Genomic DNA, 16,614 nt, shown 5'->3' with positions numbered 1-16,614 from the left:
GATGAAAATGGGCAAGAGCTACAGTTGATTTTGTGCCACTGGGGAAATCCCTGCCTCTTTACACTGCCTTCTGTCCCATGGAGTGAGACACTGCCACAGAGTGTAGCCATAAATATTTAAACTGGAGAGCAAAACACGGTTCATAGACTAAAACTAATTAATCATCTGTCCAACAAAACAGAGATGCATTCAGTGGAGTTCAAAACCCTCACGTGCAGTGAGAACGATGTGAGATCTTACCGTAGGTCAGTACTATCGAATCTTACCATGAACGTGGGAGAGTCCTGGGATTGGAGTGTGACCCACAGGACACACAGATTATGAGCCTTATTAATTAAAAATTGGTGAGGTCTCATTCTAACTGCGAACCCACATCAATACCTTTTCTGGTTACATCTTTCTTCCCTTCCCCACACCCAGCATCTCTTCTTGCTGTCCTCACGAAAGCTCTCTAAATTCAGGCGAAAAAAGGGTGCCATTAAAAATTGCCTTACTACAGTATGTGTTAGCACCATTATATGAAATAATTGCTCCTTGGGAGATTCTAGACAGTCAATTAACCCCCAATTCATGACTCAAGTGGCAGAGCACACACTCAATGAATAAAGGGTAGGGGTTCAATTCTCAATTAGGATGAAATTTTTTCCTTAATAGTTTAATCTTGTGGTCAATTAAATCCCCTAGCGTTGTATTAATTATTATATGAATTCTAGGCAACTTCTAATTCAAAGGTTAGTTATGGTGTACTGCAACTGGGCCAGAGTCCTGGACTTAAATTTTTCAAAGCTGAAAGACTATTCTACCTTAAGGGGGAAAATACTTTCTTTTGAAAAAAAAGACAAGGAAATGTCTTTAAATTCTGCTTTCCTAATCTGGGATACTTTAAATGTCTGCTGTATTTTTATGCAGGAGATAAGATTGCAATTATGTCATAGATCATTAGAACCAAGTTTACTGCTACACCACATATTCATATCACTAGTTATATTAAAAAAGGATTTCTAAGCAGACTTTTAAGGATTAATCTCATCTCCAATTGCTGAGCTTTTTTCCTATATTGTTGGGCATAGCAGCTTGGAATAGTAGCTTACTTTTCCATCTGTTAGACATATAGAGAGTGTCAGTTTGTGAAGTACTTTCTTGGTATTCTTTTGGTAGAATAAAGTCCTGGATTTCCTCGGGGAAGCAAAGGACATATGCTGGTGCTCTATGGTTTCTGAGTTGCTGCAGAGATGAATTCTTCTTGGCCAGCTTTCTGTTGAGTAGGTGCTGGAATCATATAAAACAGCAACTTGCAGAAAAAAAAGTAAAATGGTGAGTTCCCCGGCCAAATCAGTGATCTTTTTGCAACTAATTATTTTTCTTGCTCAAAATGAAGACAGTTTGTCTTTGAAAAGACTGTCTATCATTAAAAAAGAAAAGTATTGAAAGTTTTTGAAACAACTATAACAGATGTCATAGTAGTTGAAAGTACAATTAGAAAGCACAACGCCGCAGAAATAAAACTTCAAACAAAAGCGGAAAGAGTTCTTTGTGCACATCAATAATTTAGAATGATTTAAGAACTGTTTTATAGATGCAAGTGGAGCTCTTTCTGTCTATATATAAATTGAATGTGGTCTTTATAGGCAAACAAAAAGGGGATACAATTCTTTTAAATTATTTTTAGGATAATTGTTTCCGCAACAAACATCATTATTTATCAGTTTTGAAAAGACGCCAACTGCTAACATTTGAAATGCACAAATCTTGGCACACAACACAGAAAATGGTAATCTCCCCCCTTTTCAAAACCAGTTTTGCATTTATTTTACACATTTGTCAAGTTCTTATCTCAAAGCCCATGCAGTGTTACCTATTTCGATCAGAAATCATTATATTTTATTTCTAATCACCTTCTCATAGTTAATTTGGTAACTCAGGAAAGGAAACATTTATTGCTACCAGATGCTGTTACCTTCCTGCTCAGTCACATATTACTATAAATTGATTCAACAGCCTGGAAAACAAGGTTTGATATGTATTATTTTCTTCTGTTTTTCTGGATTTCTTCTGTTATAATCTTTCTTTTTACATATACATTCTCATTTTAGTGATGGAAACGTTCTAAATCTGTGCTCCACCTACTTATCAGCCAGGATGTGTCCATATTACACAGTGCAGTGCCACGTAAGGTGACCTGAGACAGTCTGCGTGCTACGAGCAGTTTAGCCATACTAGCAATCAGGGTCCCACTGAGGCATACCCCATTTCTGACGTATTAATTCCCCCAGGAGAACACTGCAGCACTGCATGACTGGGCTGCACTACTGCGGTTCCTTTGCTACCGGTAATTTCTTTAGGGGACGCGGTGCACTGCAGGTACAATCAATGGACCCACTTCTCCAAAGACTGAGACATAAAATGGCCAGATCACCTTCTCTTACTCTACTGACTGCAGAATTGTGAAGGTATGAGCCAAATCTTTGAAAGAGACACTTCAGGTTTTTTCTTTATTCGATTTTTAAGGGAGAGTTGGAATAGCCCATGCAAGAGGCTGAAGAGGCTGCTCTGAACCTGCGAACTCTTGGTTTCTGTATTTCTCTGTACCTTTATTTCCATATGTAAACTTCATTAAGGAAGTAAATTATCTATTCTGTATTTGAAACTAACTGCACTGTTTTTCTGGGTGCCCTTTTGTTCTGGGGTAAAACCCATGTATACTAAGACGGGATGTTGATGGATAGACAGTTTTGTGTATAGAGAGGAGATTTTCCTTTTCAGATGAGAAGGAAGATATGGGAATAAATGAGAGTCCTTGAGGCTGCAAACTTTAAGAGGAAATCGGAACAGACATTTTTGTGGAGTCATAGAAGAGAAACCAGTTCCTCAACAGCTTCCATGTATACATTTGAACATCAGAACACAATTTCACTGAAGACAACTGGAATACAAGAGGGGAGGCCCCAGCCCAGCTACTTTGCTGCTGCCTACAGCACGAGACGCCACGCACTGCCTTTGAGACAGACTAGGAAAGTACATATTTCAAAGTTTGAGACTTCAGTTATCTATCTTTTAAATTTATTAACCCGCATGTTTTTGTAGGTCAGTCCTCGCTGCTGAAAAAAACCCACAAAATTTCTGTCATTTAGCTACAGCTGTTACAGAATAAGAATTGTACTTTTTAGATACTTGGGACCATTTAGCTTCAACATTTTATGTGACTGATGATATACAAGCTGCTAGTTGTGTAAAATTAAAACTCCAGCCTGATTTATAATATAATTAATATAGGCAGTGAAGTTTACAAAACACTATCCTAAAATAGGGTGCTGAAAAATTATCTTGTATCTTAGAGAGAGTTCTTACTACGAGTAAGACTATAATCTAAAAGTGCCCAACCTCTTTTCTGCTGAGATTTCAACATGTGTGTAGAGAAAGAGATTAGTAATGAATGTTCGTGAAACCATAAAACTATCTCTCAGGAACTCCCTGAATAGCTTTTGAGTGTCGATGGCTTGCTTTTTTTTAAATACCAAAAGCTTTGTACAAAGAAACAAAGGAGTTATGGCACAATGGAATTATTATTATTGGTATTATTACTGTTGTTGTTATTTTAATTTTACAAAAATATTATGCTTTACTTAAAATACACCAGTTAAAAGAATATTCAGCATATATAAAGATACTCTTTTTATAGAGTAATTTCAAGCTCTCCTTTCCATCTAAATCCCTTCTGCCTGTAATGCCGTAGGCTGTATGACAATAATGTCAAAAGTCAAACAGCAACTCTGGCGACTCCTCCTTTAATATGTGAGTTTCTCCACACTTTTGCCTGGAGGGCACCTTCATTACAATCACTTTCTAGATTTTAAAACTAACAAAAATCAAGACAACAATAATAAATACAGGCCAATCTCCTAATTGACAGCATCTAAAATGTCTCCAAAGGTTACAGATGTATAAATAACATGTTATTTTCTGAGCAGTTCATAATTTCTGACCTCTGTGAATAGACACATGTACACACACATATTCCATTTTCTGCTCCAGCTCAGCCATCTACCAGAGATGCTCCATCCTCCAACATACTCTACATCAAAAAGGCATCTTCTACCACACCAGAAGAGGCACTCCACTGAACTGTCATTAAAAATTTTACAGTTATGTATCCCCTCCCTGACAACACTCACACGAATAAGCCATGGGATATGTCAGCAAATTCACACAAGCCAAGTCTAGCTATCAAAATATTGCACAGCAGTCCAGGTGATGGATAAAATAGATTCAAAACTATACAATGTTTTATAGATTATAACATCTCAAAATACACCTGGAAGCAGAATTTTATTTATTAAACTACTTGTTATAGCCTGTCATATTCTGTCAACTAGAAGAAAAATCTGCTTTGGAAACTACTGTCACGCTGACTACAAAATAAAAGAAGAGAATAAATCAGTTGGTATTTCGAGAGCAACACGCAACGGGGCCAAGCATGACCAAAGAAGTGTGCCTGTGGAATTCTCTATTGGAATAATCACTGTCTTTCTAGCTTTGTACCCATTTGCCTTGAATTTCAGACTTCTAATGGCTAAAAAGGTTAAAGTATAAGTGAGCCTGTGTATGTGCAATGCAATCTTTTGGGAAAATCATACATTTTTAACAGTTCTCATGAACATGATTAAGCATTACAAATACATTACAAATGAAGAACATTTCAAAATGACTTAAGAGGCCAACTTTTACTTTCAAAAGTGGCTCAATTACTTGGGGGCTGATTTTTACAGGTATTCATGCAAACTATAGTTATAGAAACAGGAGTGATACCTCAAAAACTCTCAGAAGTCTGATCTGTCAAGCTAAAGCTATGAAGGCACTTGGTGTCCTAATGCTGGGCACAGATCTGCCGATGAGGCATTGATGAGATACCTGAAAAAACCAACATTCAATCTCACAGCTGCCTTTAGCCATTTAAATTTATGCCCAAGGTCTCTGGCCACACGTATTTTGGTTGTGAAGCTTAACTTGGGTTCTATTTGGAGGATCTGAGACAGACCATAAGCCCAGGGATAGCAGTACTCCCTGGCTGATGGTCTAATAAGCCCCAAAAGGAGTAGCCACTTGAGAGACAAGAGTCCTGTTTTCGAACCATCAGACTATTGGTTTGGCATTATTTACTAAAGGAGTTTGGGGAGGGGAGAAAAGACACAAAGCAACTCAACAGTATAGCTGATAATGCAGCAGACCAAGGGACCTAGTTAAGGAGCCTGTTCTTATGAATATTTAATCACTCAGATGAAGTGGAACAGCTTTAACTGGAGATAGTGTGATAGATGCAGTGCAGAGACACAGCAGCCTGCAAGAGGCTTCACTTAGGAGAGTCTCCTGCTACAAACTGAGGAGTTCTGAGAAAGAAGTTTATTTCCCACAGAGTACCCCAATGACTGGGGTATCCCAAATACAGCAAGGCACAGGCATCTGCTTCCATCTTGTTACCAGTCCTAAGTGCCTGCTACAAGAAGAATATTCACAGCTGGAAATCTTCAGCAAAGTAAGCACTCACTTCCCATCTCGGAGTGACCCAGGCAGCCCCTCTCGTGGGCACTTCCCAGCTTGTTGAGATAGGTACTGATAAAATGCTATGCTTAGCGTAAGAATGATCATGTCCTACTTGTTATTCTCATTATGTTATTTCATAACTCACTGGGTTGTACAATGACTCTATACCGATGATGTCACAATCAGTCATTTAAGGTTTGTTTATCCTTTTGGCAAATAAATTGCTCCTATGATTGAGGTAAGTTGAGAGGAAAAGCAGGGAGACATTTGAGAAACATGACAACTCCTTGATTATTTTGCACTTTTCCCCCCACTACATTAATTTATGGAGAATACAAAGAATAACAACTTGAGTATGAAAAAAACTAATAGTCAAGAACAAACAAATAAACAAAAAAGTAAAAACAAAAGTTTCCAGACATATGTCTATGTATGTGTGGTTTTCTGAGCGAGGACAGTAAGGTTTTGGGTAACATACATAATATGCATTTCATTTACTTGCCAGTTCTTGCACTATCTTACCCATGCATCTACTTGCTACTATATAAATAAGAATCATTAAAAGAACATTACAACATTAATATTGAACTTATTCAAAACTGTGGGGAGTTCCATGCAAAGAATTCATAATGGGCCATTTTTCATCAAAATAAAGTGCTTGTTTTAAAATAGTTGAAATTGTATTGATTGCTTACTATTGTGGCCTCCCACTCTTTCAGGTACGATGCTTCATTTCCAAAGCACAGCTAATAAAATGAAAAGGCTACCAATAGAACTGCCCATCCCCAGAAAGAAATACAGATATAATAAACAAATACCCAACACAGTAAATAGTACTGTAGTGGTGCCCTCTGCCCCAACAATTGAACATAAAATCTGATTTCCTTGAAATTACAGCCCGAGCTGGCTATGATTTGGACCTCCTGATGTTCTGCAGCCCCAGTGGCTTCTGAGTTCAGTATACGGGTCGTATCAGCTCTGCTAACAAGGTATCATGTAACTTTTATCGATGTAATTCAATGCAATGCCTGAAATATAATGAACACCACGCTTATTCTAGTTTCACGACTACCTATTTCGAGAGGATAATCTTTTTCCACTTCCAATCTGAGGTTAGTTCACTACCTTTTGCGCCCACTAAGGATTTACTGCTTTTTATTATCAGGAATATTTGTTCTAATGCAGCACGTGCACAAACACTTTGGAGATACCTTCCTGTCACCAGCAAACTCTGGGCAGCAAGTCCTCCTCAATAAGGAAGAGAGAGCTCTTAACTGCCACCTTAATGTGACTTTTACAGGCAGACACACTCCACGGATCTTAAGATATTCAAAAGATCAAATGAGAAAAAAGTCCTGAATACATAAAAATGCGAAACAAAATACCTGAGCTCGCTATCAGTAACCCTTAGAAAAGAGACCTATACTTTATGAAAAGTGCAGCTTCTATGAATTTCTAGAAGGTCTTCCTCAGACACAAATACTGCAAAACTTTCAAACTCCCCAATTAATAATTTTTGTTATTAATTTAAATTTTTATCTGGTTGGTCACTTCGGCTTAAATTAAATGCATGAAACATGCCAAAACCATCTTATCTTATAACAGACACCTTCTGCTGGCTTCTAAGTAGTTTCCTAGTGAAGAAGTGTTTGATGGTAGGCTTTGCTGTCCTTGCCAGAGGACAAAAAGCCACGTGGCTTTTTCAGCAACATATACTCTCTGTACAAACAAAAATTTCGAGCAGTGACAGTCTAAGACTTACTGGATGAGTTCAAACAGAGAAGAACCTATTCCTTCCCTCCAGGTACGCATGGTTGCACACCTGGACACACAAACGCACAAACACAGTTTCTCAGAAGCAGGTTTGGTGCTTATGGCTGGCTCAGAGCAGAGGCAGGGGGAGCCTGAACCTCTGTCAGCGCGTTCCCACAGATCTCAAGGATTTCTGTAACATGAGAGAACCATTCAGCAGCCTTTCAGGATGCATATTTTTCAGATCTTACTGCTTGTAATGAGGACTGAAGGCAAACTTATTAAATAACTCATAGACATTAAGAATGTCACCAACTGCAGTTTTCAGGTTAATGACTTTGCATCAGAGGTATTACAAATCAGAGAATTCAAAGGGTCAGTTTTAATACAAGTGCTAACTCCAAGGAAAAGGTTCCTGGGCCTAATCCAAAAGCTTTCTTAGGTCACTGGGTGCCAATCAGCAATTTTTCTCCCCTTTTTATGCCTTTCAAATCTGATATAGCTCAATAAGATGGACCTACATAAAGCTCAGTTCACAGTACTGGAGGAAAAGCAGAAATGGTAAACTCTGAAGAGACAACTTGACTTAGGAGAGTAGCTAGCTTATTTTTCTGTCTTATTTTGTTCTGATTTGCCCATTTTATTCCACGGACTTGCATGAATACCTCACTAAAAAATTTGATCCAAAGCCTTTTCATTAAAGAAAATTTCATGATTTCAGCACATTTATACAGACTCATAATTTGTAGTTTTTAGACAGCAATACATTAGAGTCATTGAAATCTAATAAATAAAACATATTAATAAATTATATATCAATGTAAGAAGCTGTCTTTGTCCATCTGCCAAGGTAATTATGAAGCAGGTATTTTACCCTTCAGAAAAAATGCATTCTTAAAAATGATTCTGCAAATAAAGATCTAATATAAACTTAATGTAAAAGATGTGACCTTGGAATACTTCATTAATACCTCTTGCATAACTCCTCTTGTATTTGTAAGTGTTTGAGCAACAGTTAAACACACAATCATAATGATATGAGTCTAGACACTAAAAAATAAAGCTCTACCGTTACTTTCTATTTACATACATTGTAAATCTAAGCGTTAGTAAGAGTTTGCCTTGGTTTCATGGGTTTGAGGTTGTGGGGTTTTTTTTGATTGATTGACTGACATCGACTCTTAGGCCACCATTTTAACAGTTGTCAGTTCACTTGCACTTTAAATTTAACAACAAAAAAACTTGGGGAAAAAGACTCTATCCAGAATAGAGCACTGTGCTTATCTTTCAGTATTCTCAGAGGATAGAAAATCTAAAAAAAAAATCTCTTGAATTTTCCAATGAACATTTGCACTGTGCATGTCAGTTAAAGTTTCGGAAAAAGAAACCCTTGCAATCTTTAAACTCATGTATTATTGCATCCACTGCTTATGAAATGACCCTGGGATCTCTAATATACACACTCAGATACAAGAAGGAACATGACCTCACTTCTAATTTGAGGAGTTTTTCATGTATCTCAAGAGGAGATTCATGAGCACATTCATGAAGAAAATTGCTTTTTTCTCATCATATCTTCAACATGCAAATATTGATACGTCAAAGAAACAGCATGGTGAACATTTGAAGTGTTGGCACCTATCGTACACTTTGTATATATGCTGCGTGGTACAGCTTCATACTCTTAGTTCTCTTTCTCATTCCTTCCACTCTCCATCTGGATGCTTTCAGATTAATTGTTGAAAAGTCCTCTCTCTGGAGGACACCCCCACCACCAAGGCCTGTTGCTGTTTCAGGTGTTCTGCACCTGCTCATTCTCCTCCCCTCACATCATGAGTAACCCAGTCCTTTGGCAATGATTAATTTAAACAGCATAAAACCTCTTTTCCGCTAATGAAATACAATAAATAAATATAGTTATTCTTTCATTACCGTAGTCTCTGGCCATCTGAAAATATTTCACTAAGCTGACAGAAATGATGCAAAATTCCCATTTCCTTGAAGTAATAAAGGGAAAGGTGTTCCTTAATAAAATGAAAAGGGATAGATGCCAGATGCAGTTTTGGAGACTACCGTCTACTGGAAACATGAGACGTTGCCCTTGAGTCCAGACTTGTGCTCTGAAGACGCAGACGATTGGGCTAAACGAGGGTAGCATCACCACCGAGCAGCTCTGGGAAATTCAGAGCAAATCACTTGCTCAACAAATACAATCTTTATTTTGACTCAAAGACTGTTTGAACAATGGTTAAGTCTGAAGATACTGGTCATTTACGAAATTTTCCTGGGAAATTTTACTCTGATTGATGTAGGGTGGAGTGCAGCTCCAGTGCCCCAAACACCCCTGAGAACACCCGGCCAAAGCACGCCGTGGTCCCTGAGGCCCGCACGTCCTGCTTGCCCCTCGCTAAAATCAGAGCAGAGGGGCAGGGGTGGCGTGTGCCCGGCTCTCCCCAAGGCTCAGGGCATGCCACCAGTCCACGAGGAACAGCACCAGCACAGCCCCTGAGTGTGTACCACTCCTGTCTGGAATAACAACCCGTAGCGTTAGCTGGGGGGAGCGAGCTTCCAAAATACCAGGCTTTGGCCAAACTCTGTTCCCACTGAAGACATGAGGAACATTCCCATTGATTTCTGTGGCAAGAGTTGGGCCGGTTCCTTTTATTATTCCATCCTATATGAGGAGTTTGAAATATTTCTTGTCGTGCAGTCAAACAGAATAATTGTACCGGCATTTAAATCTGACTGGAAGGCACAGCCAAATTCTTTTCTGGCTCGTTTAACCTTCTTAATGCCAGAATTCATATGGAGGTTTCTATAAAGCCCATACAGTGCTATGTCAAACACAATCCTTTCCCATACAACAGAGATTTTTTTCCAGGATATACACCAAAGCAGATGAATTTAAAATGTAGTTTCTGTGAGCAATTATGCAGGTAAAAAGTAACCACTTAAGACCAGACATAGCAAGTAAGCACAATCAGGAAGAATTTGTGTTTAAGTTTGTGTAATCATCTGGGGCTATTTTCTAACTCTGTTTCCTTTCACTAGCGATTTCAAAATAAAGTACAGATTACTATTCATATGGTTTTCACTTGCACCCTGACATGGATGCACAGGCGAAATGCTTGCACCCCGTACTGGTTAAAGACGTTTGACAAAAATAAAATAACATATTTTGTATTAAAACCCCCCAACTGTAGACCTATAAAGATGTTTGACTTTTTTGTCCTCCAATGTGAAGCCTGACCATACTTCCTAAAAAAATGATGAAAGGATGTGGAGCAATTGTGATTTAATGGCATTTCTCCTTCAAAAAGCTTAAAGGTACGGTCTGTATGGGCTCTAACCTCTCTGGGCTAAGGCAGCCGCTAATGCTGTAAATTCTGCCCCACCAACATATGCAAACAGCTCAGCATAATTGGAACAACCTCATATTAACTATCTTTTAAAGAAAAACTGCTAAGCTATATTCTCTTCAGCTCTAATTACCTTGAAATTACTTTGATGAGAACAAAGTGGCACATTTTTGTCTGGTGCTGAGATCACTTAAAATGGGACATGGAAAACAAAAATTGCGTATCCTGAGGGATATCACAGTATTTGCCTATAATAATTACAATAACTTTTATTGGTTTTTATGCTAAGATTTCACATAAGTAGTGCTACTGCTAAATTTTAGTTACTTAATTTTCATTTGTTGCTATCTTAATTGTTACAGAGTGCTCAGATTTGTAAAGTTGTATCAAGGTGTATAACACAAAAACATGTTTAATATATGCCTTCAATAATTTCTTTGTTGCTTGAAAACTTCCAACTTACAGCAAAGCTGGCATTTTATGGCCTGCAGAGCTATAAATCATTTTTAAAATCATGATGATATTACTCAAAACAGATGTGAAAACATATGTTTGCCACGGCTGTATAAACCGCTTACTTGTCATACTTAATAAATGTTGATACTTTTATTTTAACTACATTCCTTCTTAATAACTTTGAAAATCTTTTCCATGGTAAATATATTTTGCCTCAGTAAAAGTAATGGTAGGTTTTGAAAAAAAAAAGAAAAAAAAAAGAAGCTTGTTCTGTATACAAATTACACATATATTTTTTGCTCAGCAACCCAGCAGAGACCACACTCTTCAGTGACTGTCCACATCTGACTACAAAAAACATTCAACATGTTTAAGGTGCACGAGAGCCCAAAATAATTATATACAAGAGGATAATCATAGTAGTAGGAACAAATAATCTACGTGGGAGTGAGACAAATCACTGAGGAATAACAGCACTTGCATGGGGTGACAGAAAGGGCCAGCACACACATGCTGGGAATTTTCAGCAGCAGCGTATTGACTCCGTCCTACTGGTGCAGTCCATCAATTACTGGGTGCTTGTATCCTACAAAAGAGAGATTCCTCCAGGAACTGTAATATAGGTCTGTCACACTGCCAAATGCAAAATCTGCTTGGCATTGTTGGATATACAATGTCAGTGCCGTTAAAATTTCAGCATTTGTTCCATTATAATGTTGTCAAAAGGTTTCGGTTCTGGAGATCAGGCATTACTCGAAAATTACATCTCTACTTGACAAAAGGACATCATTTCTCATTCTCATATTTTCAGAGAAAAATTTGACCTGTGCAGACCAAGGAGAAAAGCAGAAACCTTTCTCTATCTTTAAAATGGTAATTTAAAATTTCTCATGATTTTGAAGCACTTTTTTCTGATGTAGGAGGATCTCTGAACACTAACTTCATCCTAAAAAAATGCTGTAAGTGCATGCAGAAATAACACATGTATAAAGACGTATTTCCCAGTACATAATCAATTGCAAATAAATAATACTACGCAAAAATGTAGACCAGGAAATTAATAAACCTACACAACTTTAATCTTAAGGTGAATTATGGTACACAAAATGTCAGCATCAGATCTTTGTGATTTTGTACAAGTTACAAGGAACAGTGAATGATCACAGGAGCGTGGGAATTGGGTTCACAGGTGGCGGAGTTTAAATAATTTTCACGCTTTTTGGGATTTCTGAATTGTCTTTTCTGATTCTTAAACTGTACCTGCCTTCATCCGTCCTGAGTGACAGGACTGCTACTTCCAATAACTACATGATTTGCATCTTAGAACCCCATAGGATATTGAATTGTTTCACTGAAAAATGACTAAACATGTGGCAAGAAACCATGCACAGTTCAACAAAATTAAAATCAACTACACTTTTGGATTTAGATTAAATACCTATGTAATTACTACAGAAATGTAATTTTTTAATCTGAGGAATGAAGGTATGTTTGGTAACTGTTTAGCCTCTGGTGTTGGTCCGTAAATGCCAACAGGAGTCAGGAGGGAAGGATTTAAGCATGATGATCCAGACAGAAAATTATCTCGGAATGGCACAAAAGGGCTCTTTTGGGGTTTGTGAGGAACGCGCTTAAATGCCTAGAGAAATCAGTGAATAGAAAACAGCTTCTGCTTTCAAGAAGAGAGTGAGTTGAGTACAAAAATACAGAACATAACACAGAAGTTTCAGGCTCTTCCTACCTAGGACTGGAACAGTCACAGATGTCTAAGGAATAGAGCTGATCATACAAAATCACTAATCTGCTCAAGCAATTGTATATAACTCTGGAACCACAGAGCACATGGACCTTCTAAATTCTCTTTTGAGTAGCTCATAAAATTGTATATACCTGTCTTTAGTTTTCTCAGAAAATACATTCAAATCACCTCAATCAAAATATAAATCAGTTTGTGTTTTCATTTATGATAAAATGTTCATATTTACAGAAGACTTATAAGCACATTTAGCTCACGTTGTCTCTTTTGGTCACTTCCTTCTCTTTCTCTTCTTTTGCATCTTTTTCACTCAAACTGTAATATTTCCCACAGTATATTCCTTTGCAGTATTTTTCCAGCATTCACTTACCTTCATCCTTCTTTTATTTCTTGAACTATATCCCATCTTCTTTTTTTTGTGCAGGCACTCATTTTGTGTGGTGCTTTCTGTACGTACTGCCACAATAAACCTCTCGCCTATTAATACAATTTATTTTTTTGTTCTATTTGCAAGGAAGCAGAATGGCTTTTTCTTCCTCAGTGTGCAGCCACAGACACCACATGCTCTCTGTCACTACAACACCTCCCCAGGGCTCACCTGCATACATGAACGTATTTCTGTTCAACCTCTCACTTGTGAGGTAATGTAATATTATTAGACACACAAAATGGCTTATTTCCCTCACCTACATACCAGCATGAGAGTAGTCTGCACACACATCCACTGGAGGCAAAGAAACAATACCATGTCACTAATCAAATATTTGCTAGGAATTTCATAAATAATTGAGTCAAAAGACTGGCAAAATATTAGCCCCATACTATATAAACAGAGAGAAGCAAAGATCTGATTGTTTACGCTTCCTTAGGAGAACGCCATGTAAATTCACTGGATACATTATTCATTGCCATTAGGCACTTAGCTCTCTTAAATTTATAATATTATGCCATTGCATATGCAGAATACTAGAAAAAGGAATAAAACACGTAATGAGTGTAATTAAATGCCTGAGATGGAAAACAGTCTGCAATTTTACCTTTCTCCTTCTGTATTTTTTTTAGGCTGGTCCCAGTTTCTTGATCAATGAGTTCTCCTTCCCTGCTGTTGGTCAGCATAGCTAAAAAAATCAGAGTGCACAGCTATATAACACTGTCAGTTAAAAAATGTCAGAAGAGAGGAAAATATTAAATTATATTTCTTCTGTCAATATTTTGGTATTTTAACATTTATTTATACTATAGAAGTTCTAAAGCAATTGACCATTTTTATTGTCCATAATCAACCATTTCACTGTCCCAGTTCAGCACTTATTGCCAAGTAAAATATGCAGCAAAAGCAAATTTGCTCAAGTTGATTAAACAAAGATACCAAGATAGAACCCAAATTACTGCTGAGATGAATGTGATTTCTTATGAAATGTTCAAATTGACTAATTAGAAAAGTACTTCACAGAAATCATTTTGGGGAAAAATACATTCAAGGATTTAAGTATTAGTAATTAACTATAAAAGCAGCAAGCTTAATAAAAACATACAGATAGATAGTAACCCAAATTGATAGATGACAGTAAAAAAACAATACGCTGTAGTGTTGAAAAAAATTCTTTACTTTACACCTGCAAGATCATTGAGAGGTGGTAAGTGTATGATTTCAGGATGCCTACTTTCGTTGTTCTTATTTGATGAAAACATTTCCTTCTCTGCAATTAATCAATTATAGAATTTGAAGTTATGCCAGCGAGGACACTTGTTAAAAACTTCATCACCATTTTTTAGAGAAAACCTTTTTTCTTTAAAAAAAATAAATTGTAAAAGTAAGTATCTATATATAGATATACGTATCTTTACAATATTAAGTGTTAGACTTCAACGTAGAGAAACATTTGGTTTGACATATATAAACCCTACTTTTCTTTAAAAAACTTTCAGCACCATCTCTGGAGCCCAGAGGCTTCCAGTATGTGCTACTACTGTTAATAAAACAGTTACAGTAGCTTTCAAAAGCAATAGTGAGGACAAAAGTCCCTTTTTCATTGTTGCTATAGGAAGTTACATTTCTTGTCCTGTGTATTCCTAGCCCTACTTTAGACATGAAAAAGCTAAGGGGAATCTGCTTTCTAGTCTCCGCCCTGTATGTGCATACATTTAGGCAAAGTAGTTTGGGTTCCATTGACTAGTTTGCGTATAGCTAACCATGCTATGTCGTACCATGGTGGTGCTGCTGCATGGACCAGAGTCAAGCCTGCAAAATCCCAGCAAGCAGCCGAGCAGTTATTTGATGGGAGCGAAGTCTACACCGAGTTACAGGGACTGCACTGTTTTTGTAGTTTAAATCTAGCTCAGCAATACCTGCATAGGCTCCAGTCACTCTGAAGACAACAGTGTTGACATACACTGACATGAAGAGATGTTAATTGACTTGCCCTAGATCCCTCTTGGAAGCACCAAGAATAGGATCTAAACTTCCTCTAGACTGAATTAACATTTTAAACACAAGATCGATAATGCACAGGCTGTGAAAGCTGTGGTGGAGAGACCAAAAAAATCAAAAAGCCCTCAGCTGACAAGGGAATGTGTGGGCATGAGGATGTTTTTGGAATGGAAAAGCCATCATATAATCTGTGGCTTTTCTGACATACATACGAAGAAAAAGATATCTTGCTATTTTTCAATTCCAGGTGCCTTCTGAGGCACTTTCTTACTCCAACATGCAAGAGAAGTTGGTTGTACTAGAGAAGGGGTGGTATTTTCTGTGCGTGAATGAATCTGAGGGGCTGGGCTCTGCTTAGTGATGAACCTAATAAAACAAATTATAGTGATGAACTTTCTGGGGTTTTTTAGCAAGTGAGTGTTTTCCTGAGTTTCCCAGCAAAGAAAATTTTGCCTCAACAAACTTCTAAAATTCTTGAGGTCAGTAACTGCGAAGGGGTGTGAGGCTGCAGAGCACTAACCAATTCTGTCTGGTGTGTTGTCCAACTGGGACGGCGAACTGGACACACTGCTGCTCTGATGGGAGGAAGCATGGCTCCCAGGCCGCTGACTGTCTTCTAGAGATGGAGCTGGAGAAGGGCTGTCTTGGATCCTTTCCTTGAAACAGAAAGAAAACAAGGTCTGTGCAATTTGATTCATGAACTTCACTGAAGTTCAATGAAAAAAAATTAACTCGGCCAAAATAGCAGTAACAAATGGTCTTTCTGAGATAAATAGTGAACAAAATTCACTTCGAAAGAGCAGTATAGTCTTGTACAGACAAAAAGAGTATAGCCTTTTACATGCAATGCATCTGGGCATAGCCTTTCATCCTTTCTGCCATAACATAGCATTTGCCACCTCTTTTTATTTTCTTGGTAACTTTTTACTTTCTAACTTTTTTACACATAGGAACACAAAGAATGTTCTTTCATGTTGTTCTCACAAACTACTTTTAATCTACAAATAGTAAAATTGACATATTTGAGTCACATTTAAAATAAACAATGCAGATTTGAACTAAACTGTCACTAAATGCAGTCAAGCTTTTAAACTCACCATAATCAGCACCTGAATAAATGACATCAATATCTTCTCAGGTTAGTGCCCAGACAAATTTTAAAAGCTGTGGCACTGGTAATAACTTCACTTTTGCATGAAAAGCACCACTGGCTAACAAAAATAAAAATGTGCTTGCAAATTCTTATATGTACATTTGCACACAAAACTTTGATATTAACCTCCAATTTAAATATACATAGTACTTTAGGTAAGGAGAAAAAA

The 16,614-nt window shown here is 37.5% G+C and overlaps 1 protein-coding gene across 4 annotated transcripts in view; it reads right to left on the bottom strand.

Moving 5' to 3' along the window:
- The window catches only part of DACH2 (dachshund family transcription factor 2), a 302,386-nt gene that overhangs the window by 41,526 nt on the left and 244,246 nt on the right, over positions 1-16,614 (bottom strand). For all 4 annotated transcript variants that reach the window (XM_075763080.1, XM_075763081.1, XM_075763078.1 and 1 more), the window contains exons 6-7: positions 15,813-15,948; positions 13,899-13,979 (exon numbers count right to left, since the gene is read on the bottom strand). In XM_075763080.1, the coding sequence (XP_075619195.1) occupies positions 13,899-13,979; positions 15,813-15,948 (217 nt within the window). The remainder of the gene's footprint in view (positions 1-13,898; positions 13,980-15,812; positions 15,949-16,614) is intronic.

Source organism: Balearica regulorum, chromosome 11 (assembly GCF_011004875.1).
Source record: "Balearica regulorum gibbericeps isolate bBalReg1 chromosome 11, bBalReg1.pri, whole genome shotgun sequence".
NCBI classification, from domain to species: domain Eukaryota; kingdom Metazoa; phylum Chordata; class Aves; order Gruiformes; family Gruidae; genus Balearica; species Balearica regulorum.
This window is presented reverse-complemented; position numbering and strand designations above follow the sequence as displayed.